This window comes from Purpureocillium takamizusanense, chromosome 7, assembly GCF_022605165.1.
Source record: "Purpureocillium takamizusanense chromosome 7, complete sequence".
NCBI lineage: Eukaryota > Fungi > Ascomycota > Sordariomycetes > Hypocreales > Ophiocordycipitaceae > Purpureocillium > Purpureocillium takamizusanense.
In genome coordinates this window covers 903413-927034 of record NC_063074.1, presented here as the reverse complement: position 1 = coordinate 927034, position 23622 = coordinate 903413, and the positions used below count along the sequence as shown (strand labels likewise).

The 23622-nt window shown below is 59.9% G+C and overlaps 7 protein-coding genes and 2 non-coding genes across 10 annotated transcripts; 3 read left to right on the top strand and 6 right to left on the bottom strand.

Moving 5' to 3' along the window:
• The first annotated feature begins 610 nt into the window (after positions 1-610).
• JDV02_007586 (uncharacterized protein) lies at positions 611-2882 on the top strand. Of its 2 annotated transcripts, XM_047989091.1 has the most exons (4): positions 611-1167; positions 1434-1802; positions 1883-2348; positions 2420-2882. In XM_047989091.1, exons 2-4 carry the CDS (start codon positions 1444-1446, stop codon positions 2756-2758), a joined length of 1164 nt encoding a protein of 387 aa, XP_047845090.1. In that variant the 5' UTR covers positions 611-1167; positions 1434-1443; the 3' UTR covers positions 2759-2882. The 2 variants fall into 2 exon arrangements, with proteins under 2 accessions (XP_047845090.1, XP_047845091.1); XM_047989092.1 differs by having other exon boundaries at positions 611-1802.
• A 1650-nt stretch (positions 2883-4532) lies between these two features.
• On the top strand, positions 4533-7663 carry JDV02_007585 (uncharacterized protein). The gene is made up of 3 exons (XM_047989090.1): positions 4533-5405; positions 5479-6941; positions 6994-7663. Exons 1-3 carry the CDS (start codon positions 5187-5189, stop codon positions 7253-7255), a joined length of 1944 nt encoding a protein of 647 aa, XP_047845089.1. The 5' UTR covers positions 4533-5186; the 3' UTR covers positions 7256-7663.
• JDV02_007584 (uncharacterized protein) lies at positions 7451-12008 on the bottom strand. Its single transcript, XM_047989089.1, has one exon. It carries the CDS (start codon positions 11382-11384, stop codon positions 7887-7889), a length of 3498 nt encoding a protein of 1165 aa, XP_047845088.1. The 5' UTR covers positions 11385-12008; the 3' UTR covers positions 7451-7886.
• Positions 12009-12673: 665 nt separating this feature from the next.
• Positions 12674-17408, bottom strand: JDV02_007583 (uncharacterized protein). Its single transcript, XM_047989088.1, has 4 exons — positions 15135-17408; positions 14873-15079; positions 14314-14823; positions 12674-14257 (listed from the first exon to the last, which is right to left on the bottom strand). The coding sequence occupies exons 1-4, from the start codon at positions 15869-15871 to the stop codon at positions 13264-13266; spliced, it is 2448 nt and encodes an 815-aa protein (XP_047845087.1). The 5' UTR covers positions 15872-17408; the 3' UTR covers positions 12674-13263.
• Positions 17409-18096: 688 nt separating this feature from the next.
• On the bottom strand, positions 18097-18195 carry JDV02_007582. The gene has a single exon. It is a non-coding gene; the product is annotated as a tRNA-Ala (tRNA).
• Positions 18196-18404: 209 nt separating this feature from the next.
• On the bottom strand, positions 18405-18489 carry JDV02_007581. The gene has a single exon. It is a non-coding gene; the product is annotated as a tRNA-Ala (tRNA).
• Positions 18490-19799: 1310 nt separating this feature from the next.
• Positions 19800-20704, top strand: JDV02_007580 (uncharacterized protein; the record flags this gene model as incomplete). The annotated part of the gene is made up of 2 exons (XM_047989087.1): positions 19800-20239; positions 20305-20704. The coding sequence occupies 2 exons, from the start codon at positions 19800-19802 to the stop codon at positions 20702-20704; spliced, it is 840 nt and encodes a 279-aa protein (XP_047845086.1).
• Positions 20705-20978: 274 nt separating this feature from the next.
• JDV02_007579 (uncharacterized protein) lies at positions 20979-21690 on the bottom strand (the record flags this gene model as incomplete). Its single annotated transcript, XM_047989086.1, has 2 exons — positions 20979-21260; positions 21337-21690. 2 exons carry the CDS (start codon positions 21688-21690, stop codon positions 20979-20981), a joined length of 636 nt encoding a protein of 211 aa, XP_047845085.1.
• A 508-nt stretch (positions 21691-22198) lies between these two features.
• SVF1 (Putative cell survival pathways protein) lies at positions 22199-23511 on the bottom strand (the record flags this gene model as incomplete). The annotated part of the gene is made up of 4 exons (XM_047989085.1): positions 22199-22297; positions 22351-23152; positions 23210-23425; positions 23489-23511. The coding sequence occupies 4 exons, from the start codon at positions 23509-23511 to the stop codon at positions 22199-22201; spliced, it is 1140 nt and encodes a 379-aa protein (XP_047845084.1).
• Between the last annotated feature and the right edge of the window lie 111 nt (positions 23512-23622).

Genomic DNA, 23622 nt, shown 5'->3' with positions numbered 1-23622 from the left:
CACCCCCGTGGTGTTTTGCAAACGCAGCCCGCTCGCACGCCAGGTTTTGGAAGTCCTGCGGTTTTGGACTCGACGAAACGAAACAGGGGGGGGGATGTGGAGGAGGGGGGGGGAGGGGCCGTCGAGATGTTTGCGCATCTGACAAGGCGGAGGTGAGGGATCAGACGGAGTGCAAGTCAAATGGCAGTGCAAAGGTCGGGCAGGCACAGCTTGGGCATGCAAGGCAGTAAGACAGACAGACAGACAGACGGTATTCCAGGACAGTTGACGCAGCGGTAGCGAGCTGCTACGTTACCAGCGGGTGCTGGAGAGTAGACCAGGCCACACTTGGTATGGAAGACAAGGAGGAACCTTGTGGTAGGTAGTGTCGGGGTGATGCACGTTCCACTACGTACTAGGTAACTTAATAACTGTACTAGTAGGAGGCTCGGGAGATGGGAGGGCATAAGCCCGGGGCAGATTTGGGGGGGGGATGGTTGATGAATCTCAGACGACATAATACAGCGCATATTACCACTACTACTATTACTGTACTATGGGTCGCCGCCCCCGCGGGGCCCCATCCAGGAACGGACGAACACAAACGTCAGAGCTAGGCCAAGCCAGGCCAGGGGACCCGACCGACCGACCCCAAACGAATGCACCTGCACCTGCACCTGCACTGCACTGCACTGCACAGACGCACGTCCATTGTCTGCACCTCACGCTCCAAGCCATCACGACCAGCAGTTGGCTCGGCTCTCTCTCCCCTGGCTCCCTCCCCCCGGCGGCAGGCAAGCAGACCCGGTCCTGGATCCTGGACAGACAGATAATACCACAGTAGGCCTGTTTCGGGCAGTGCGTTTCGACAACTTGACGCCGACGAGCAGGGAGGAGAGGGGGGGTGCATCGAGCGCCTCGCCTTTGATTGCTGATTCGCGCCCTGAATCACGGCCCGCACCCATCCGTCCATTCATCCAACCATCCATCCAACACAACCAACCATTCGCGCCTAGCAGGTAGTCCTGCTGCTTCCTGCCGCTGCTGTTACTACTGCTGGCCCAGGCTGTAAGACGAACGACCCCAAGCCTTGCGTGGGGTCGCTCTCGTCTGTCTGTGCCTTTGGTCCGTCCGTGGTCGGTCGTCCCAACAGCCACCGCGCACATACGCGGGCGACTTTGTCAAACGGTCAGTATATATTCGCAACGCCGGCGCCCTGCCGCTCCCTTCCCTTTTCGTTTTTGCTGCTTGCTTCCTTGTACCACTTTCAATAGCAGTCAAGTCACTTGCTCTTTCCAATCTCTCTCCTCCTCTTCGTCCTCCCACCACCCCTCGCCCTGCGTGGCAACTCCTCCACCTTAAAACATCAACACTACAACATCGCCAAGGGCATCGCTCGTCACAAACCATCCCCCATCAGCAACCATGCTCGGCTCCATGCTGACCGCCACAAGCCTGCTCGGCATGGCGCACGTCGCGTCGGCCGCCGGCAGCACGCTGTTCGTCTCGTCGTACAACAGCAAGGTCACGACGCTCAACGTGGGCGCCGACGCCTGCAAGGCGGGCTCCCCCGTGCCAAAGCTCCAGACGGTCGCCGAGTCGTCGGGCTGCGGCGAGAGCCCTTCGTGGCTCACCCTCGATCACACCAAGGGCCTGCTCTACTGCGTCGACGAGCAGCTCCAGTCGAGCGGCGGCGCGCTCGCCTCCTTCAAGACCAATGCCGACGGCAGCCTCAAGTCTTTGGCCAAGGTCAACACGTCTTCGGGCCCCGTCAGTATCGCCGTGTACGGCAAGGGCGGCAATGGCCTGGCCCTTGCGCACTAGTAAGTGGAACAGAACCCAACTCCCTCGTCGGGAGCGCAGCGACTGGAGGGAGGCATCGTGGAAGCTGACACGAGAGCAGCGGCGGCTCTGCCTTCTCGACGTGGGACGCCACGGACCCCTCCCACCTGGTCAACATCCAGACGGAGACGTACAAGTTCACCAAGCCGCCCGCGGATCCGCCCCGCCAGACCGCACCGCGCCCGCACGAGGCCTACCTCGACCCGACCAAGAAGTTCATCGTCGTGCCCGACCTGGGCACCGATGAGCTGCGCCTCTACGCCGTCGGCGCCGACAGCCTGACCACCACCAAGCTCGATTCGGTCGCCGCGCCAGCCGGTTCTGGCCCGCGCCATGTCGACTTCGTCAAGCGCGCCGGCAGCACCTTCATGTACCTCGTCACGGAGCTGTCGAGCCAGATCGTTGGCTACAAGGTGACGTACCCGGCCGACGGCAAGATTGCGTTCAAGCAGCTCTGGGTGATGAGCGCCCACGGCTGGGACAAGCCTACGCCCAAGCAGGCGTACGCCTCGGAGATTGTCGTCTCGGTAAGCCCAATGAGTCTTTGGCGCTGCCTTTGTCGGGGCTAAGTTGCTGACCTTTGATTTCTTTTGTCCAGCCCGACCAGAGGTTCGCCATTGTGTCGTCGCGCAACGAAAACAGCTTCACGGTGCCCAACTTCGACCCGTCCAACTCGACGCAAATCGTTTCGGATCCGCTCATCAACTTCCGCATCGACGACGAGGGCGGCCTCACGGCGGTGCAGGAGGTGGCGGCGGGCGGCAAGTACCCGCGACAGTTTTCCCTCAACAAGGCCGGTACTCTCGTGGCCGTGGGCCTGCAAAATGACAACCGCGTCGCGCTCATCAAGCGGGATCCGCAGTCGGGCAAGCTGGGCGGCTTCGTGGGCTACACGGAGCTGGGCGGGCAGATTACCTCGGTCATCTTTAACGAATAGAGGGAGGCGCTGCGCAATAGAGCGTACGTTGTCGTAGAGCCGTGCATGATTATCCGTAGATAGTTTTTTTTTTCTCTCGGTAGAGGAAATGACACGCATAAATACACTCCACGGGAGGAAAGGGGAGGAGTCTGGGCCCCTTTATTATGCGCGTGTGTGTGTGTGCTCTGTCATGCCTGCGCCAGCCAACTGGGGGCGGTTCGGCTCAAGGCCCGCGGATCCGAAGCGCAGCACAGCAAACAGCCGCCGCCGCCGCCGCCCATGGGTTTGTTGGGTTGGGGCTGCGCATTGCACGAGGTACCCCAGACGGGAGCTCCCTGCTCCCCCGCTCGGGAAGTGCCCCCTTTCGGACCCCTTCCCTTTTGGAGATGACGACCGCCGAAGACGGACTGACGGGTGGCACGACGTCTTGAGCCAATGTCTCGCATCGGTTCGCCGGTCGTGGCTTGCGGCTGAAGCTCGACAGCAGGTGTTATGCATGCGATGGTAGAGGACGAGACAAGACGGGCTCTGCAAGTGTTTCAGAATGGACGACGGATAGATGGTAGCTGCTCTGCTGCTTGGATGAATCGCTGACAAGACGCACCATGACCTATGTACAAAAAGACAGGCGCCTCAGCTGCCTTGGTAGGTACTAATGCCGTCGAAGGTTACTGACCGGTGTTAGTGCTGCTGCTGCTGCTGCTGCCGCCGTCGCCGACTTCGCACGCGGGCGCGAGGCGAGGCCACAGGCACAGACAGCACAGCATCCAGCAGCTGCCCATCACACGGTATGTATGTACTTCGTATGTATGTAACTTATTACGTACCTAGTGATTTCCATGGTAGGTAAGCACGAGTCCGGGGAAAAGCGAACCCACGGACATTGATTATTGCGGCGCATGCGTGTACTAGTTAATTCCTTTTCATACATGTGTATTCTTTTTGTTAGTGCGTGCGTAGTCGGCTCTGGCTCCTCCTCCTCGCTCGCAATAACTCGGGTCCTAGCGGTGGTGGCGCCGCAGACGAGCGAGCGACCCTCACCTCACCTGAAGAGTGCCCGGCCGCGCCATGGCGAGTTCTGGAACTGTCCGCCCCCCCCCCCCCCTACCTCCAGGTTCTCCGCATGATGCGAAGGACCGCGCGCGGGTGAAGTGTCATGGACTGGTGATGGGAGGAGGATCCGGGCGGCGCTGGCTGAACGGCTTCCCTCCCCCAAAGCCAATTGGGGTTGGTCGGTTGGGTCCCCCTCCCCGCGCGGCACTAACCCTACCGAAGCGACAAGTGGTGGTCCGTATTCGTGGTACGAAGTACGTGGGACGTACTTTGGTAGAGCGCAATTCATCCGCTCCTACATCTAAGGTACTTACCCCGGATGAACGATGCTGATCCTTAGGTCCAACTGCTTGCATGACCTGCGACCGCGCCTGCCTGCGCCTGCCAGCCCCATTGCTCCAGCTGGTTTCTGCTGCGCTGCTAACCTAGTTAGTAGTGTTCCTATGTAGCTTGGAGGTGCCGCTGCTGCTGCCGCTGCTGCTGCCGCTGCAGATGGAACCGGTGCAGAACCCTGAAAGCACACTGGGTCGGGGCGCCCCTCCTCTCCTCGTTTGCTCACGCAGGTACCTACTTCGTACATGCGTACCTACTTCGTTACCACTCCGTGCCTTCTTTCACTGCACTGTCATGCTCCGTGCCCGCACCCCGAGTCCGAAAATCTGCTGAATCCCAGACGACCATTCTCCCCGAGACTTCAACAAGAGACCCGGCCGGCACGCACCCGCTTCCCATCCCGCCTCGCGTCAAACCCCCCCCCCCCACCTCCATCCTGTTTGTTGCCGCCCCGGCGGTTGGGACGGACAGGACCCCTTCAACGCGGAGTGGCCTCTCCGACTGAGCCAACAGCCCGCCCCGACAGCCCTGCAGCCTCACTTGTGCGACGCGACGTCCAGTCCGGCGGGCACGCTGACGACTGACCGCAACCGCCCCCGAGTGGCTGCGGCGAAGCTTTCCCAGCACGGACGGGGACCTGGGTCCGCTGCCGACTCAGCTCCAAACTGCCCGCGACGTCTCTCGAGTCGTCTGCCTCGCCCGCCCGTCCGTCCGTCTGTCCGTCCGCTCGCTCGCCCGCCGCCCGCCCGGCTGTCTGTCTGTCTGTCTGTCTGTCTGTCCGTCTGTCCGTCTGTCCGTCTATCCATCCCATGTTGATGCCGCGTCTCAATATGAAGGCCCCGTGCGTGTGAGAAAAAGACTACGCCAGACACGGACTCGAAGGCCTTTTGCCAAAAACCGAGCTGCCTATTCTGTCGCGACGCTCGCTGGCGCTGCCCAGCGGCCGCCGAGTCGGCGCAGACCATCTTCGAACCACCACGAGCAAAGCCGACGACAGCCTTCGACGCTCTGAGCGTGCCCCCTCCTTCCTTCGGCCTTGGGTGGCCCGGAGCCCTCCAACATGCGGCCTCCGTTAAACGCCAAAGCTCGGCGCGCTTCGAGTTCTGGCCGGGATGGCGGCGCCGGAACGGTCCCGCGCCCGGGCCTCGCTGCAGTGTCCCCGGAGACTGGCTCGAGCGTACCCTCGCAGGCGTCGCTCGACGACGGCATCCTGAACCCGCTCAAGCGGAGGATCATAGACGCCGGCGTGGACTACCCCCGCCGCAGGGCCACTATCGCTGTAAGAATCCTACGCCCTCTCCCCCCCAGAACGGTGCCGCATAACATGCAATGCTAATGAACCTATGTCGTAGTGCGAGGTGTGTCGCTCGAGAAAGTCTCGCTGTGATGGTACCAAGCCCAAGTGCAAGCTCTGTACGGAACTGGGTGCAGAATGCGTCTACCGCGAGCCCGGCGTCAAGCTCGACGCCGGCGATAAGCTGATCCTCGAGCAGCTCAACCGCATCGAGAGCCTACTGCAAATGAGCATGACTACCTCCCAAGACAATGGCATCGGCGCCAACCAGGGCTCCCCCCCAGTGTCCAACGGCACAGGCCTCAGTGCCGACAACAGCCTCCTCGCGAACCCAACCAATGCGATTTCTGTCATTCCCAACGGTGGATTCGGAACTTGGACCAGTGGACCGACGGGTACCAACATATCCACCATGCCAAAATGTCACACCAACGCCACCATGCATCTCCTGCAGTGGCCATTGATTCGCGACCTGGTATCCCGGCCGTACGATCCGCAGATTCTGCTCCAGCTCGAAATGGCCCGGGAACCACTTCATTCTCTGACCAAGACGCCGTGTGTAGACCTATCCAACACACAAGCATACATCGAGGCGTACTTCGAACGGGTCAATGTCTGGTACGCCTGCGTCAACCCGTATTCATGGAAAAGCCAGTATCGCACCGCACTTTCAAACGGCTTTCGGGAAGGCCCCGAGAGCTGCATTGTGCTGCTGGTGCTGGCACTTGGCCAGGCCAGCTTGCGGGGCAGCATATCGCGTATCGTGCCTCACGAGGACCCTCCCGGCCTGCAGTACTTTACTGCCGCCTGGTCCCTTCTGCCAGGCATGATGACGACGAACAATGTCCTCGCGGCGCAATGCCACCTGCTGGCCGCCGCGTACCTCTTTTATCTCGTTCGGCCTCTCGAGGCATGGAACCTACTATGCACCACGAGCACCAAGCTACAGCTGTTGCTCATGGCGCCGAATCGCATACCTCTTCAGCAGCGAGAACTCGTGGAACGCATATACTGGAACGCGCTCCTCTTTGAAAGCGATCTCCTGGCCGAGTTAGATCTTCCCCACTCTGGAGTCGTCCAGTTCGAGGAAAATGTCGGGCTCCCCGGCGGCTTCGAAGCTGACGAGCAGACGCGGGTCGGTAGAGACGAGCTGTGGTACTTTTTGGCAGAGATCGCGCTGAGGCGGCTGTTGAACAGGGTCAGCCAGCTAATATACTCCAAGGACTCGATGTCATCAACGACGAGTTTGGAGCCTGTCGTTGCCGAACTTGATTACCAGCTCAACCAGTGGTATGAAAGCTTGCCAGGCCCCCTGCAGTTCCCATTCGCCAGAACTGTGCTGGCCGATCCTGTGCAAACTGTTTTGCGCCTGCGCTTCTTCGCGTGTCGAACCATCATATATCGCCCATATATTCTAGCCGTCTTGGAAAACGAGCAGGCCGTTTTGGATGCGGGCGTTCGTGACTATTGCCACAAGTGCTTGGAGGCGTGCATCCGGCAGTTGGAGCATATTGTCGAGCAGTAAGTTGGCACCCGGCCTGCTGCCTGGAACTGATGCTGATCCTCTTCGCAGCCATGCTGGACACATGCCATATATCTGGCAAGGAGCCTTGTCGATGGTGTCCCAAACGCTACTCATCATGGGGGCCACGATGTCGCCGTCCCTCCTGAGCATATTGCTCACGCTAGTCTCGCACCGGGACGCGCTCGACGAGCTCATCAATGGGGTCATTGCCGAGGTCGAGCTCTACGCGGCGCTGGCGCCGAGCCTGGGCCTGGCAGCCGAGATCATCAAGGAGGCAGAGGTTAGAAGACGGGCGTATTTGAACGCGTGAGATGGGCCACCTTCTACGACCCCTTTGAGGGACGACTATATACGAGGCTTTTTCAGAGGGACGGACACATGTGCTGTATGTATGTGTGGGGTTTGTTCTACATTTTTGTGTTGTGATACCCGTGGCCGCAGAGCCAAAAGAGTCGCGGGAGACTCGGTACCTCGGCAGTTTTGGCGCGCGTGTCGATTTGGCACAGTTAGCAGGCGTCGACCATGTAAATAAATGATGAGCAATGAATAAAGGTGACACAAGAAGACTTGAGTCCCCCTCTGCGTCTCAGCACGGAACCAAAAGTTTGCTTCCATCACCCTGCGAAGAAGGCGTACTGCCAGCGCATTTGCGATATGGTCGCATCTTGTTCAGGATCTAACGTAGTTGCTAAATTGAGTTCTGTGTACTAAGTAAGGTATTAGGTCAGAGGTACGGCTATTTCGCGCCGCGCAGAATACTAGGTGTGTCAAGATCTGCCGCTTTACTAGTATATAGGGCCCGTCATGGTTAATGTCGTCGTCGTCGTCCGTCCTCCGTCTTTGCGAGGGGGCAGGGCAGGCAGGCAGGCAGGCAGGCAGGCAGGCAGGCAGGCAGGCGGTGCGTGCGTGTATTTCTGCACGTCATTATCGGCCAAAGGAATCTACTTGTTGGCGTCCGGGCTGGGACTCTTGCTGCGGCCCCTGGCGCCCCTGCCGACAATCTTCTCGGCCCAGTTCCACGACGAGGGGCTCAGCGCTCTCTGCTGCTGCTTTTGGTCATCATGACCGTCCTTGCTGCTCCCCTTTTGCTGTTGCGGTGGCGGCGGCTGGGATCCCTCCGCTTGCGATGAGTGTTGCTGCTGCTGCTGCTGCGCGGCCTTGTGTTGCTGCTTCTTGTCATCTTTGGCAGCAGCAGTACCGAGATCGGCGTCACTTTCATTATCGCTGTCGATCCAGTCGCGCTCGCTCCACGTCACCGAGTCGGCGCGGTCCGTAGGATGGGGGTGAGCGCGAGGTGCGCTGAGGAGCGCCGCGGATGCTGGAGCCACCGCTGCCGCTGAAGTCGACGACTGCTCGCTGCCTTGTGACTTGGGCAGGTCCGGGACCTCATCGAGGGCCTCTCGCGCCTCGCTCTCGTTGCGGCCGCCGTGGCCCGGCTTGGCGACATTAAGGGTGCTCGAGGACGCGGCCGCGGCGGCGGCCTTGGTCTCGGCGCCGTGCTCGTCGGGCGGCTGGTTCATGTCGAGGGCCCGCTCCCCGAGGTGCTCGTCCTCGGTGCGCATGCGCGCCGTCGCCGAGTCGCTAAAGTGCGCGTCCACGAGGTGCTTGATGACGGGCCAGCCGTAGGCGTTGGCAAACATGCGGCGAACGAAAATGTTGTTGTGTGCGTCCGGCTCGAGCTTGACCAGCACCTTGCGCCATGACAGATCACGGTGGTAGCCCCTGGCAATCTTTTCCTCAACGCGCATGTTGGAGCCGTCCACCACCTCATCGGGGTGCCTGTCGGGATTCGTGTGCACCGTGTCGTCGTAGTCCTTGGTTGAGTTGAGGGAATCCTCGTGGGCGACGGACGGATACGGAGAAGAAGAGCCGCTGGTGGTCGACTGCTGCGACACAGAGCCGACGCGATTGAACGTCTTGCGGCGCAGGGTAGCCTGTCGTTTCTTCATCGGCGGAGGCGGTATATCGACAGGGTGGTAAACACGGTCGTGAAATATGGTCCGAGGCCGTTTCGAGGGGTCAATGACATACTCGACGCTCGGGACGCTGGGGTTCAGCAAGTCTCCGGCGGATTCAAAAAATGTCGTCTTTGGCGGCACTGCCACCCCTTGTGCGCCTTCTTCGAATTCATGGCCCGACGTTGCTTTGCCCGACTTGCTTGCTTGGCGGCTTTGGCTGGACGTGTCCGAAAGATCAGGCGATACGGGAGCCTGGTCCAGGGGCATCGTCTGCCCGCGCCGCAGTATCATCTTTTGTTTATGGGAGACGGGCTGTTCCTTTGGCGGGTCATTGCTCTTGAACAGGTTAAAAAAGCCAGACAGAGGTCCGCCGGTGGAGGGCTCTACCGTGCCCGGCGAAGGGGCATCGTCTTCTTCGGCGTAAGGCGTCGGTATCGATCGGAGACTCGCCCGGTCGTCTTCTGTAATTGCGTCGCTCGACGGCTGAGGGACCTGACGCATGTGATCCCGTGGCGTGGTGGTTCCTGAGTCGCTTGGCTCACCGTTGCTAGGCAGTTGTTTAGGACGGAGGCTCGCCATGTTGGTGCCTGTCAGCTCCGCCCAGCCAAAGCCCACCATGGTCTCGACAAGTCCAGCGTCGCGTCGCGCCTTTTCGACGCGACCGAGCCCCTGCCAATCGAGAAACAGAAGACAGCTCGTACGCAGAGGGACGATGCCGTCGTTGACCACATTCGAGTAGACGGTACGGTTCCGGAACTTCTTGAGCGCCGTGTGAGCCGGTCCCGTTGGCAGGATCCTTAGCAGCGGCTTCGACTCTGGTTGCGTCTCTCCATACACTTTCTTGTGCGCCGACTCACCCAGGTTGCTCACGATGGCGCCCCATCCGCTCCTGGCCAGCGTCGGCGCCCGCCAGGTCAATCCTAAATCCTGCCCAGTACGGCCGACGAGGCCAAAGTCGAGTGCAAACTTGACGTAGAGCGGATTTTCGTTGCTTAGGCCAAGGAAAGGAGACGCCAGGGTTATGAAGTTGATGGGCTTGATGTGCTCGAAGAATTGAGGGGAATGCTTCTGGATGTAGGCGACGGCATAAGTCTGAACCAAGCCTCCCAAGGAATGCGCCACGAAGCTGATGCTAGTGATCTTGTACGGGCGCTGGTGCTTCTCGCGCCGGGCCTTGTCCATGTCGGCTTGTATCGTGCTGTGCTTGTGTGCTTGCTTCACCTCGTGCTCTTGGTACTTGTGGTGGTGGTCCCCTTTGAGGCCCTCGGCGAAACCCTCTCCGGCCCCCTTCCCTAGAGGGAGGTATGGCTGATCCGGAAAGGTCATGGACAGGACGTACCTGGCCAGCCGCTTGCCCAGGTATTTAATGCCTCGCTCCGTTTTGGTGGCATTTCCCGAGTATCCCCGCACAATCACCTGTTCGTGATCATCGTCTTCGTCATCGGTATCGTCCTTTGGCTCACTAGATTCCGGCGGCTCCTGGTCGGCCTTGACATCCTCTCCTTCTGTAGATTCCGGGCGGTGAGAGTCTTGCCTCTGGGCGGCAGCACGTTCCCGTTCCCTTCTTTTCCTAGCTTTTGCATCGGTTCTTGCCTGCTTCGCCGAAGCATCGATGCTCTCCTTCAGGAACAGCATGTCGGCGCCCAGGTTGCTATGCAAGCCATGAGTCAGGATGACGAGGTGAACACTCTTCTGCTTCGTAGGCATTGAGCTCTCCTTGGTCTCGGGATCACCCGTCTTTACGACGCTCTCGACGGGTTTGTTGGCGCCGGCGCGCCCCTGCAGTCTGTCCTCGCCGGCATCGTCCCAGCCGGGCAGGCGCGGCGTGTTCCACAAGGACGCCGTATCCTCGACGGTGATGTGGACGGCGCGGGAGAAGACGCCCCTCGGCTGCGCGGGGTGATGGCCGTCCTTGGATCCGACGCTCTGCTGCAAGTCCGCCACCCTGCCGGGCGTGGGGACCTGGCTCTGGCTGCCGACGACGGGTAATGAGCCGCTTAAGCTGAGTGACTTGCGGTCGCGAGCGACTACGAGCTCGTACCCCACGGCGACAGAGGTAGAGAATATGACCTGGGAAGAGACCTCGATGACCCAGCTGGCACTCTCAGCATCGTGGTCGGGCGCCTTGCCAAAGTGGCCGTGGCGGCCGGTACCGGCGGCCTGACGGATGTCGTCGGGGACGACGAGCTCGCACTCCCACGAGCCGCCGGCCTTGAGCATTGGCTCGTGCTGGGGGACGCCATAGCGACGGGGGTTGGGGAAGCGCTCGTTGGGGGAGAAGGCCGAGGGGTATGCGGCGACGGAGAGGGTGTAAGGGCCGTGCACGAAGGCGGCGCGCAGGGCGATGGCCGAGGTGTTGCGGATGCGGACGAAGAGCTTCTCGGGCGAGGGCAGGATGCGGTCCTGCGACGGGGTGTAGGTGACGGTGTAGCGGACGACCTCGCCTATCTTGACGGCGCCGACCTGGTGGAGGAGCAGCATCGCTCCGTGCGTGACGTCGCGGGCGAGTCTATACGATGTCCCCGGTCCTCCCCCCCGGCGGCGTGTGCGGCTGTGGGGGCCTCGGTTTCGACGCGGACCCGCGGGAGACGGGACAGGGACGGAGCAGGCGTCGTCCGAGTCGGGGCAGGGCGGCGGGACGTGCTCCTCGACGTCGGAGACGGATGGAGGCGGGCGCGCTGGAGAGATGTCGTCAACCGATGGCCAGCATTATCCTCGCACGTGCCCGTTGGCGGGCGTTCGGGTCGTCGAGGTACGTAGTACTTTTTTGTTGGAGGTGGTGGTGAGCCAGGCAATTGCCCCGGAGTTGGTCGCGAAGCAAGAGACGAGATGGAGGAGAGAATACGGTGACGTCTGGGCAGGTACAGTTTGCGGAGCGAGTCGGCGGAGGGAGCAGGGCGTTTGATGAAGGTGTTGAGAAGCAAAGAGGCCGCCGCCACCCGGTTGAGATGCGCCGACGGGAGGTACTTGTTACTTGGATGGCGATGATATCAGTGGTGGTGGATTGGTAGGTACCTTGCCAACTAGCAGCAGGTGGTGGCGGCAGCACTGGGGTGGCACTGAACGCCAACTTGGCAAGGGGGGGCAGGCCGGATAGACCTAAAAGGGAGCGGCAGGTTGACGTCGATGCGCCTGGACGCACATGCGCGCGCGCGCGGGTGCAGGTTTCTCATTTTAGCGCGCTACATTGCACCAACTTATTACAAGCGACGTGCGTACCGTGCCTTGACTTATCCCAACAATGTCCCATGGCTCGATGAATCAACGGGCTTTGCTTGCATTCTGTCAGCGGCGCCATGACGACGACGGGGCGGGCCTGCGCCAAATTTGAGAGCGAGACCAGGGACCTGGTCAACGCCTCCCGCGCTGCCTCTCGCTCGCTCTCCGTCCCACCCTCCCTCCCTCCCACATTGGGCCTGGAAACCATCCGCTTTTCCGACTGTCTCCGTCTGTCCATCCCTTTCCAAGCGTAGTACCTGTCTCTGGTATCCGAAGTGAAGTGGCCCGCCACAGCAGCGCTGACAAAACGGGTCTCAATGGCACCCGCGAGATACCTACTTCGTCCATAGTACATGCCTTAGTAGGCACGCACGTAGTATCTCAGGTACCTTATAGAGAGAGGCACATGCCTTCCTACCTACCTAGGTACCTACAAACGTCGGCCGGCCGGACTGCAAGGGTCCTCCGCCGGCTCCGGTCCCGACATGCGCCACGAAGAACCCCCCCCCCCCCTTCCTTTTTCACCCTTCAATCTAAACCCCCATCCCCCGCCACCATGCCAAAAGGGCAGCGTCCAAAACCGACAAAAACTGCCCACGGGCGCAACGCACCGTGCGCGTGCTTCCCGGTCTCGTCGTGTGAGCAGTTGGGCGGCGGCCGGCCCACACCCCGCTCCAGCCGCCGCCGCCGCCGCCCGCTCGTCGACCATCAAGCGCCCGCTCTCTCATCACGAGCGCCCGCCCCTCGTGACATCACGCGGACCTGCGCCCTCATCAGCCCCTATTGCGGCTTTGCTCCTGTGAGGGCGTCGACCTCGAGCCTTGTTGGGCCGCACCATCGTCACCCCAGCAGTAGAATCTGCCAGCAGATTACGCATGGCACCCGAAATTACATGTGACCGGCTGCATCACCCAACTTCAAGCTACGTGGCATACCAAGAAACATATAGTACACCACAGTACGTATACGATACTGCTCACGAGCCGCATGTTCGGGGCGCTTCACGGCGATACCGCGACGCTGCATACTCGCCCATCACTCGTGCTTCACGTCTCATGCTCCGTCCGCCCCTGAGAAGCTTGGGTTGTCATTATCCCAAGAGAAGAGACAGCCCATTGTAGGTACAACACTCCATACGCACTCAGGCATGCCCAACAACCGACTCCCCGTCCGGAACGCCTGGTTCCACAAACGTCCTCCACTGCGATACCCGTCCCATACCCTGCCCGCCGTAGCTCCTGAGGCCCGCCATATCCGACGGCCGTGGCCGCTCCTCGACGCGCAAGCGCTGCCTCGTACCCCTGGGGGCGTGAATCTCTGCTTCGTCTTGGTAGTTTCGCGACATGCGCCCGCCCACCACCCGCTCTGACCGCGGCGTGTGCGGCGACCTGTTGTACAATTCCTCCTCCAAACTGTGATGCCTGAGCCCTCCGCGTCCCTGCACCACTGTCCGCGCCATCATCTCCACCGGTATGGGAGGCGCCGCCGCCACCATTGGAGGAGGCCCACGCATCGGTGGTGACATCGGCGGCGACAGCGGTGCCATCACCGGCCCTCGCATCCCAATCCCGGATCTCGTCTCCGACATCCTGTCCGCCAGTCGGCGCTCCATCGAGTCCCCTCGGTGGCCCCTCGCCCGCCCAAATCCGGCCACGTAGTCCACGCCACTGTCCAGACCCGTCACGCGAGGTGGCCCCTGCAGAGGCGCCGTGAAGCGGCCACCGCGTCTGTAGTTGTCGTTCATGTAATGCCCTGCTGCGTTCCCAATGCCAAGCACGTCGCCGACGCCGCCCATCATGTCATGTTCATCGTAAATGTCGTCAGAATATTGTAAATTTCGCGCCACCTCGGCATCTCGCCGTTCCTGTAGTTGTCGCACAAGCATCTCTTCCTGGTAGCTGCGCGGCCGCGGCCGCATCCGGACCGGCATCGTCACTGGGTGGCTGTCTCGCAGCTCTGCCGGAGCTGGCGGGCCTTCACTGTTGAAAATGTCTCGTAGGTCGCCCCTGATCTGCGGTATCGGCACATTCATATGCTCTAGAAAATCGCCCGTGTAGCCGCCATCGTTGAACCACGGGCAGTCGCACCCCTTCCACTTGACGCCGCATATCATACAAAATTCCGCGCCGCACCGACTGCACGTCGTGTCAGCAACAGGGCGACTTGATAGAGACTGTTTAAAGCGACTTACCACGTCATATGATTACATCCTTCTTTCAACTCGACCACGGCTCGGCAGCGATAGCATCGCTTCCAGCCCTCCTCTTTCGCTTGCGCCAGAAGCTGGGCCGTTTCCTCGTCCCTAGGGCATTCGTCTGAACCATGCCATTTGCCGTTGCAGATGCCGCACACCTTGGTCTTGCAACGGCTGCAGCGGGCGACCTTTCGGCCATGTTCTCTGCGAATGTTGGCTGGCTTGATCCACTCGCCGCATTTCCGCGACGGGCAGTAGAGGCGATTTTTGGTCGAGTATTCTGCGAACTTGCGATTCCACGTCTTCTTAAACTTGCTATCGAATAGGCGCTCCACGTGCTTGAGCGGGATATGCTCTTGGGAGCAACACTTGGGGGGCATGTGTTGTGGGTCTGTAATGGATAGCTTGAAGATGCGCTCCAAACACGACCGGCACATGGCATGTCCGCATCTTAGCTTGGCTGCCTTGGAGAGTGAAATGTCACCCATGCAAATCACACAGTCGACCCTGCTTCGTGTCAGCTGAATAACAGCACCACACGTCGAGTGCCACGGACCGTGGTGCGGCTCTAGGCTCTTTGGCGTGCCTCTCTGGCGAGGCACGTCGGGACGACGGTGTCCCGAAAATGCTACCGAGTATACCGGAGGGACCGCCTGAGAAAGACCCTGCCCTGCTCCGGCTGGACCGAACTGTGCTAGATCTCCGAGGACGATCGTCGTGTTGAATCACCTCGGCCGATCGGTGTCTTCGTTTTACAAGAGATCTGAGGCCGATGGATTTAGCATTCGCGTGCTCAGGGATTGCCGAGGCCAACATACCTTTGAGAAGATACTGGCGGTCTTGAATCTTCAATGACATTTTGCATCTGCCTCCGACCATGCCGGGAAGAGCCGCTAAAGTCCGCCGTGCGGGACGATTCGCGGGCGGGCGAAGCGTCGTCATCGTCGCGCAGGTGGTCTGGTCGTAATACTACTATCTCTTCGGTATGGCTCCGTCGCCGACCACGGCGTCGATACCTCGTCCCCGCTGATGAGCTCATGTAGTCATCACGGCTGGACTGCCTGCCGCCACGTCGCGTGGCGACCTCCTCCTCGGCGTCTTCAACGACCTCGATGTGGTTCCTATCGGCATCGCCATACGCCAGGCCGCTTGGCGACGAGTACGCAGAATGATCAGCGGAGCCATAGTCCCGGCGATCATATGTTGGAGAGGCATCTCTCCTGGAGCGCCGCCGGCTGGTGACCGACTCTCTTCCGTCGTCGTAGGCCATCCAATTCCTCGGTCGTCTATAGACGTCGGTCGAGGACCTGGCCGGCGGCGGCGGCGGCGGCATGGTCACAGACTCTGGCACATCCAGGCTCCTGGAGCTGCTTCCGGCGCGGCGCATCGAGGTCCTGCGCCGGGAGCTATGTACTTTGCCGGCCCGATGGTGAGGCGGCGAATCACGAATTGGGTCGGGCTGCGTGTCCCAATCGTGCGACTCGGCGCGATAGCGTCTTGAGCGCGCAGAGCGTCCGTCGCCATTGTCGGCGACTCGATGGGAATCCAGCCCCATCTTGTTCGCAGCCCCAGGCTGGGGTTGGGCTCTGGGGCGCTGGGGGCGCTTGGTCCGGCTCGCCAACCGCGAGCGATGAGAAAGGCGTCCAAGCTATGTGCGAAGGGACGTAGGGGCGACGCCAGTCGTAGTCGAAGCATGCAGGAAGCAAGAGGCAGCCTCGTCGAACCAGTCAGGGCTGTCCACGCTGCAGGTGCCTATTGCATCACAGCGTCGGTTGGGGTCGGCAGGTGGGACGTGCATGGCCGCCAGCAACCATGAAGACGCTGCGGTCTGGCGTCAAGGGAGGGGGGGATCGCTGATGCAGGTTGGGCCGCTACAGGACTAGATATATAAGATGGAGGCTTCCCTGGGGATCCTGATGCCGGTCGTGGTCGCAGGTCGCAGGCACCCGCAGGGTCCCGCAGCGTTGGTGGCCGGCCGTTAGAGCACTGATGAGTGAGTGAGCGACCCGATGATGTGACAGGGTTGTGGCCGTAACCGTCCGTACGTGAGCAGAGTCAGACGGACGGGGTCGACCCGAGGCGTGGTCAAGTGGCCTGTCCCGGCGGCACCAACTTGGTTCCTGGACCTGTATGGACGATGCGACGCCGTAATTGGTCGAGTAAAAGGCGCCCCCAGAATGGGTCAGGCTCTCCAGGCACGCACGAGCTGGGGCGCCCGTATTGGAGCTCACAACGGGGGGTATGATGATGGTGTGCACGCAAACGCGGGCGGCGGTCTGGCTGCGGTGGTCGTGGCGGAGAATGAAGTAGCGGATGAGCGGAGGGGGTTGGATGAGATGGGTGGAGTCGAGAGAGGAGGGGGGAGGGATGAGGTAGTATGTATGTATGTATGCACGTATGCGTGGTTCAGCCTCGAAGCGCCGGCGGCAACCAAATGGAGATGGAGAATGAAAATCGAAATGGCAACAACGGAGGGGGTTGGGCCTTCCCCTAGGCTCATCGCTTCTTCTTCTTCTTCTCCTCTTCTCCCGTCCTCCCCCGCCCGGCCCCATCACGTGGCGCCGACGTCACTGGAACGGCGGCGCTTCCGGCAAGACGCGACGTTGTCTATCGAGTCTGCAAAAGAAAGGTTTATCGGCGTTGAGAGCGGCCGTCGGGTTTCCTGCGCTATGTGTGTCAATGAGGACGGATGTCCGCCAGTGGACGGTTGCCGCCCCGCGAGGCAGCCTCGTCGTTCGCTGGCCAGGCACGACAGCTGCAGCCACAGCACCCTGATTGCTGCTGCTGCAGGCCTGCACCAGGCGATACTCGTGCATGATCTCACGCTCGCCTCCTTCTCCGTCCCTCACGCGTCTCCCGCCCTGTCTTTGTCTGGGCCGTTGGTCAGAGCTTTCGGCCTGTTTTCGTTCACTTCCTCCAAACACGGGCGCGCGATGAAGGACCTGAAGCGGCGCTGGGAGGATTTTAGCTGTGGCTGTGGGTGAGTGAGGTGGGGCCTTACACGGGCCGGCCCATGGTGGGTCCCGGGCCTGGTTCGGAGCAACCTTCGTCGTTGCGCCTTGCCATCCCTCATCTCAGCCAACGGAACCGTAGGACCTCCAAGGCGAGGTTACGACGCATAAGAACGGTCTTGGTCTGGCTCGAGTCCGAGGCATTGTGCCACCGAACAGACCGTGCGTTCCTGCCGCCGCCACGTCCATGACACACCATCGGCCGCGCCGATGCGAGAGTTGAACATGTGGACTCTCGCCAGTATCTGCCTCGACCATCAAAGGCCGGGCTCTCCAGCACCAGCTAAAGTCTACATGCCCTCGGCTCCGTATTCCGAGCGAGGTACAAAGTACGGTCAGTGAGATGGGGACGCCTGCTTCGTGCGCGCTCGGCGGTCATGTCGTAAGCCCAAAGCGCTCCCCAGCTCCCGACAAAATCCTGTTCATGGTGATTCAAGAAGCAAGCCGACCCGAACAGTAGTCGCCTACTCTGTACGCTGCGGGCGCAAGCGCAACACCGGACCGGTCACACCATGGACAGCGATGCGAGCAGCTGATTCCCTACGGTTCGGCTGAAGCCTGCATGTGCATGCTCAGAGTCACAGCACACCACAGCCGCCCCATAGCGGTCATCCGGAATAGGCACGTGACACGCTTCCTCACGCACACACTTTGGCAACGCCGAATCGAGACACCCGAGCCGGAGGCACCACCAAAAACCACAAAAAAAACCCTGACATCAACGCAACACACTGCAAAAAAAGAAAACGCGTGAGGCGCTCGCAACTCATGGACGAACGGGGAATCGAACCCCGGACCTCTCCCAGATGAGAGCAATCGCTCGGACTGCCCATGCTAAGGGAGAATTATACCACTAAACCATCCGCCCCGATGAATCCCGTTGAGCTGTGTGGGCTCTGATTTGTTGAAGACCCGAGCGACATAAACCCCATTATGAACCTGGCATGTCAGGGGGGCCGAGGGAAAAAAATTGACGATTGTGGGGTTGCGGACAAAAAGGAGGAACTGACCTCCGGTCAAAAACGACAAAAGTTTAATTCGACTCCAAACTTGTAAATTCGGAACCGAGACGAATGCTGGACGAACGGGGAATCGAACCCCGGACCTCTCCCAGATGGAAGCAAGATGCTAAGGGAGAATTATACCACTAAACCATCCGCCCAGTGGTGATTGTTGAATGCCTAGTTCTTATTTGGTTATAAGAAGACAGCGCCACAGCTTCGAGTGGATGAGCGGTGGGGCACGGTGGAAGCGTTATTAGAGCCTAACCCTGCCCCACCGTTGAATTTCCGCAGCCCAGGAAGTTCTTCTATGAACGCTGAAGCGGAAGACTCTAAGTATTGGCTTGGGCATTGAACGCGACCAGATGCTGGTCCGTCGGCTACGTTTGCACGTGCATCGAGCCGTCAATGGTGTGCGTCGGTATTCGCCTGGACCTGGCTGGGTCTTGTAAGTGTAGGCCCAAGCGCCCTTCTCAAGCCTGGCATAGTGCATACAGCACGTACTTCGTAGTTGGCGCTTGGTTTCGGCTCGGTATACTTCGTACGTATGAAGTACTGCTCATGCCCATGACCTGCATGCGCACTGCAATTGATTGACTGTTTGCCTTATATGTTAGTGCCTGGTCATCCCACGCTGAGCTCGAGTCTCTTCGTCTTAACAATGAGGTGCTTTCGTTATACATTAGAGTTGCCTCCACTGCACTTGAGCGTCTAGTTTGTTGAGTTTGTCTAACCATCAATGATATTTCTTGCCCCCTCTTCCATGATAGGATCTCGGCTGACACCCGCCTCAAAAGTCCCAGGGGCCAAGAAGGGGCAAAAGAAATACCGTCTATGCATCTAATGCCAACAGGAAAGCCTGCCGGCCTGCCGACCACAGTCCGCTGTTTACACGGAATCGTCAATTGGAGCAGCAGAAAATGGTGCAGGGTAGGTGGCCGCTGTCGCCGGCCCACCGCACGCTGCCAGTGCCAATGACGATGACGCCCATGTGCGTCAGTCTCCGGCCCAGTTTCGCCAGCGGCGGCACTTGCTGGATGGAGCTAACTAATAACCCAACGGCGCGCTGGGATTTCACCGAGGGCACGTCGTAGGGCGCGCGCCAACCTCAACTGCTGCTCCCTCCCTCCCTGTCTCTCTGCGTCGTCTCTTGCCTCAGGCTGCCTCTTTTCGCTTCCTGGCGACACCGCCCCGAATTCCGTCCGTGACAGACTTGAGAGACCGCATATCCGTATCCGCATCCGCAATTCCGCATCTGCCGCCATGGTCCGGTAAAGACTTGCGCCGCGGCCTCTCTGCTGCCCTGGACTGAACCCGGGGTCGCCATTCGCATCGCGCCAGCCGGGTAGAACGGTGGCCAGCATCAGTCAGCTCAGCTAGCTTGCCTACAGCAGCAGCCCCTTGGCGCGCAGACGATCGCACAAAATAGCGACATTACCTGAGAGTCGCAGTGCTCGCGGAGAGGCCCAGGATGCGCCTCTTCCTCCTGCCCGTCTCGACGCGGCGCACCTTCATGTACGCGCAGCGCCTGCACGTCACCACGTCCCCCTCGGATCGCAGCTACGTCGATCGCGGTGCTGCCTGGGCGGCCAAGAAATGGGCCGAGTGGGAAAAGAAGGAGTCGGGTTGGCAGAGAAAGGTCGTCGACTACGGCAACCACGCCTTCCGGCGCATCCCTTACGAGGAATGGGGTCTCAAGTCGGTGCCTCCTCTGTCGGCCCGCCGCCGTGACGACGAGCTGCACGGCAAGGAAAAGGTCGAGCTAGTCTTCCCCGCGAGCGCCATCGCCGTCGCAAAGGCCGAGCAGCTGGCCCTGCGGCTGGCGAAGGAGAGGCAGGGCCTACACAAGAAGAAGATGTTGTGGTGCTTTGTGGGGATGCCCATTACCATACCTTTTGCGCTGGTGCCTATGTATGGTCCAATTCCCCCTTTCTTCTCCTGGAGCATGCTTTGCGCTGACCATGCCCGGCGCTCAGAATTCCCAACCTGCCCTTCTTCTACCTCGTGTACCGCGCGTGGTCCCACTGGAAAGCCATATCGGGCGGCAAGCACGTCCAGTGGCTCGTTGAGAACAAGCTGCTGCAACCCTCGCCCTCCAAGATCCTCGACAAGCTCTACAGTAGCAAGGACGCCGCGACTGAGACGTCCAGCCGCGAGGAGCTGCTCCTTACTCAGAAGCAAGTTCGTGCCTTCTCTGAGGCACTTGACATCCCTGCTCTCGAGATTGAGCTTGAGCGGGCGATATGGCAGGTGGAAAAGGCCCTGTCAGACAAGGACAAAAGCAAAGGGAACACATCGGCCACCGAAATTTCCAATTCGGAAGAGTCCCAGGACAAACGACAACCGACGGGACAGGATAAGGAGAAGAAATCATGAGACAGAGTCTTGGCCTCACCACAATGTACGATATCGACTGTCAACGTCCAACGCAACGAATGTATTCGAAGTATATCCATAGAGACAAGACGAGCTCAACCCCCAACTCGGCCTCATCGGTTGGGGAACTGTCATCCCGCAGCCCCACCGAGCAGCTCACACGCAACTGAGCGTTGAACAAAAACCAAATAAAAAAAGGTTCTCATTGACGGAGAAATCCGCCCGAAAGCGCGCCAACCTTTTGGCCGCCCCTGTGAATGCAGATCCTCGAGCTTCACGTCTTGGCCGTGTCACCGTACCGTACAAAGTTGTGCATCCGCAGCGACGGCAGCATGCGCAGCCTGCCCACGGCCAGTACCACCCGCCGCGGCGTGAAGAAGCCCAAATCCGGCATCTGGAACAGGTACTGCTGTCGCCCATCAAACCCCTCTCCTTCCGCGTTCTCACTCCCGTCCTCGCCGCGATTCTCTTTGTCGTCGTCGTTTCTATTCTCGGGCTCACAGTGTATCTTCCGCCTCGTCTTCCACTCCGGCCTCAGCGAGGCAGACTTTATCTGCTTCATTGTAGTTAAAATCTGCGATAGACACCCGAGGGAGAGAAAGACGCTGCGCCGTATCACGCTGAGCACTTACTTGCCGCGCCGTCGCCTCGGCGGCCCTCTTCTCCCACTTGGCCAATTCGCGCCGCGTTGCTTCTGATCTCCAGGCCTCGGCCGCCTTGTACCGCAGCAGCCTCTGGGCCGGGCTCATACCCACGTTCCTCCTCAGCGCCCTGGTGACTCTCCGTGTTCGCAGCGCCTGCGCTGCTCCCTCCTGACTTCTGGGGTTCAGTGGCGACGGCACGATGGGTCTGTACGCCGCAGCGCCCTTGCGACGGGAGTTCAACGACATTGCGCGGATGTGGATTGAAGCGACGATGATGTCTAAAGCCGGCGCGTTGCACGGCATCGGCATCTTGTCTTCGATGCAGCCCATTGCGTGGAGCATTGTGCACGCTATTGTTCTGCGCGCCAGCGTGGACGGACTGGAATGCTGCGCACTTTGAGACCTTGCTTCTCCGCCAACAACTTTTTGCACTGGCACGCGCAAGTGTGAGGCGATGCCATGAAGTACTCTTCGAATGCGGGTTTCTGACTCTACTGCTGTCCTGCTGTTGTCACGTGGCTCGAATCGTCGGCTTGGCCCATGTGTGCACGGGTAAGCTGCCGTCCATCAACGGAAGCAGCCCACCTTGAAAGAATTCGACCGCAAACGAGGCTCGCTCATCTTCCTCAGCTCCAGTGAAGCAAGAGATCTGATTTCATATTAAGTATAGTGTAATAATGCTGGCAGTACCAATGTCTTGTTCATGTACTGTGACGTCCATTAATGCTTGGAATGAGAGGGGGAATAGGGAAGCGAGTGACCAATGCCGTCTTCAACGCCTGTTTACGTCGTACCCAAGTGATGCAACCCGTCTGAACGATGAATAATGCGCGTACGAGGCACGACCAGATTACGCCTCTGAGATGAATGTAGCCTCGGTGAACATCTGGCCTTCTTCGCTGATTTCTTCGTCGCCAATCTTCAGTTTGAGGGTAACTTTGGGTGAGTACTAATTTCGTGTCAGCAAGGGGCGTATGAGGCGAGCTGTGGCAAGGCACAAACCTGGTAGATGTAGGGCTTCGTTCCGGCGGCGCCAGCTACAATCTTCTTGACAAAACCCGGAACCTCAGCCATGACGTCAACTCTATCGACTCTGTCACCAAGCGACCCCTCGATGACCGCCTCCACGGGCTTGCCACCCTTGTCCTTGTTGGACCAAACAAATTTGACATGGCTAGGCTCGGGCCACTCATTCTCGGCATCATTGTTGACGGTGGTGTGAAGCGCCTCCATGTCGCAGCCGGCGGCAACAATCTCGCCGTCCTTGACGATACCGCCCACAATGACTTTGGTGGTACCGTACGAAGGGGGAGTGGTAAACTCCATGAGGATGGCTGAGTAGTTGGGACCCTGGAAGTCGGCGAAATTCCAACGTGCGGCAGCGTGGTGGGGCTTCATGCCTTGGATGGCGTACGAATACAGCGCGCGGCCCTTGAAGTCGATGGGGCCATCGGGGGTGGTGATGGTGCCTTCGACGGTGCATCGCGGCCAAAATGCATGTCTCATAACGCCCCACGGGTTCTCCAGATCGGTGCCGAACTTTGTTGTGCCCGTTTCGCCGGCCTTGAAACCCGGCGCGGCCTTTGTGATCTTGACGTTGACGATGGACCTCTCATCGTTCATGCTCTTGATGGTGTATGAGTTTCCGTCCTCGGACAGCTCGACGGCACAGTCGTCAGCGTAAAACGATGTCTTGTCTTCGCTGAACTCGACGTTGTTCAGGGGCGTGGAGCACCACAGGTGCGGCTTGGAGGGGTCCTTGGAGAAGACCTTGGAGTTGAACTGGCACGTTGTACGGATGCCACTGCATGCTCAATGTCAGTCATGGCAGTGGGAGGGATGTGGAATGTTGGAAGCTTACGCAACGTTGCTGTAGATGACTTGTGCGAGGGCAATGTGGCCGCTGTCCGCGAAGAGATAGAAGCTTTCCGTCTCGACGCAAGTGGACTCCATCGCCTGCCACTTCAAGTCATCACGGGTAATCTCGGTGTATGGCTTCGTCTGAGCCTCCTCTGCGACTGATTTGATTGCGGAGGGGCCATAAATGGGCTCTTGGGTGCCGGCGACGTTGGCCAGCCTGGGGTGGGTGGCCCGGTCAGTCCGAGAGTTGAGAAGCGAGGGACACGAGACAGCGACTTACTGTTGCTTTGCCCAGTTGAACATGGCGGAGGTTGTATTTCCGCTCGAGTTCTAGGTGATGCGGCGTGATATAGGAGTAGGTACAGCAGCCAGGGGGCTCAAATTAGATGCTGCTGGAGGTCGAGCGGGACTGTC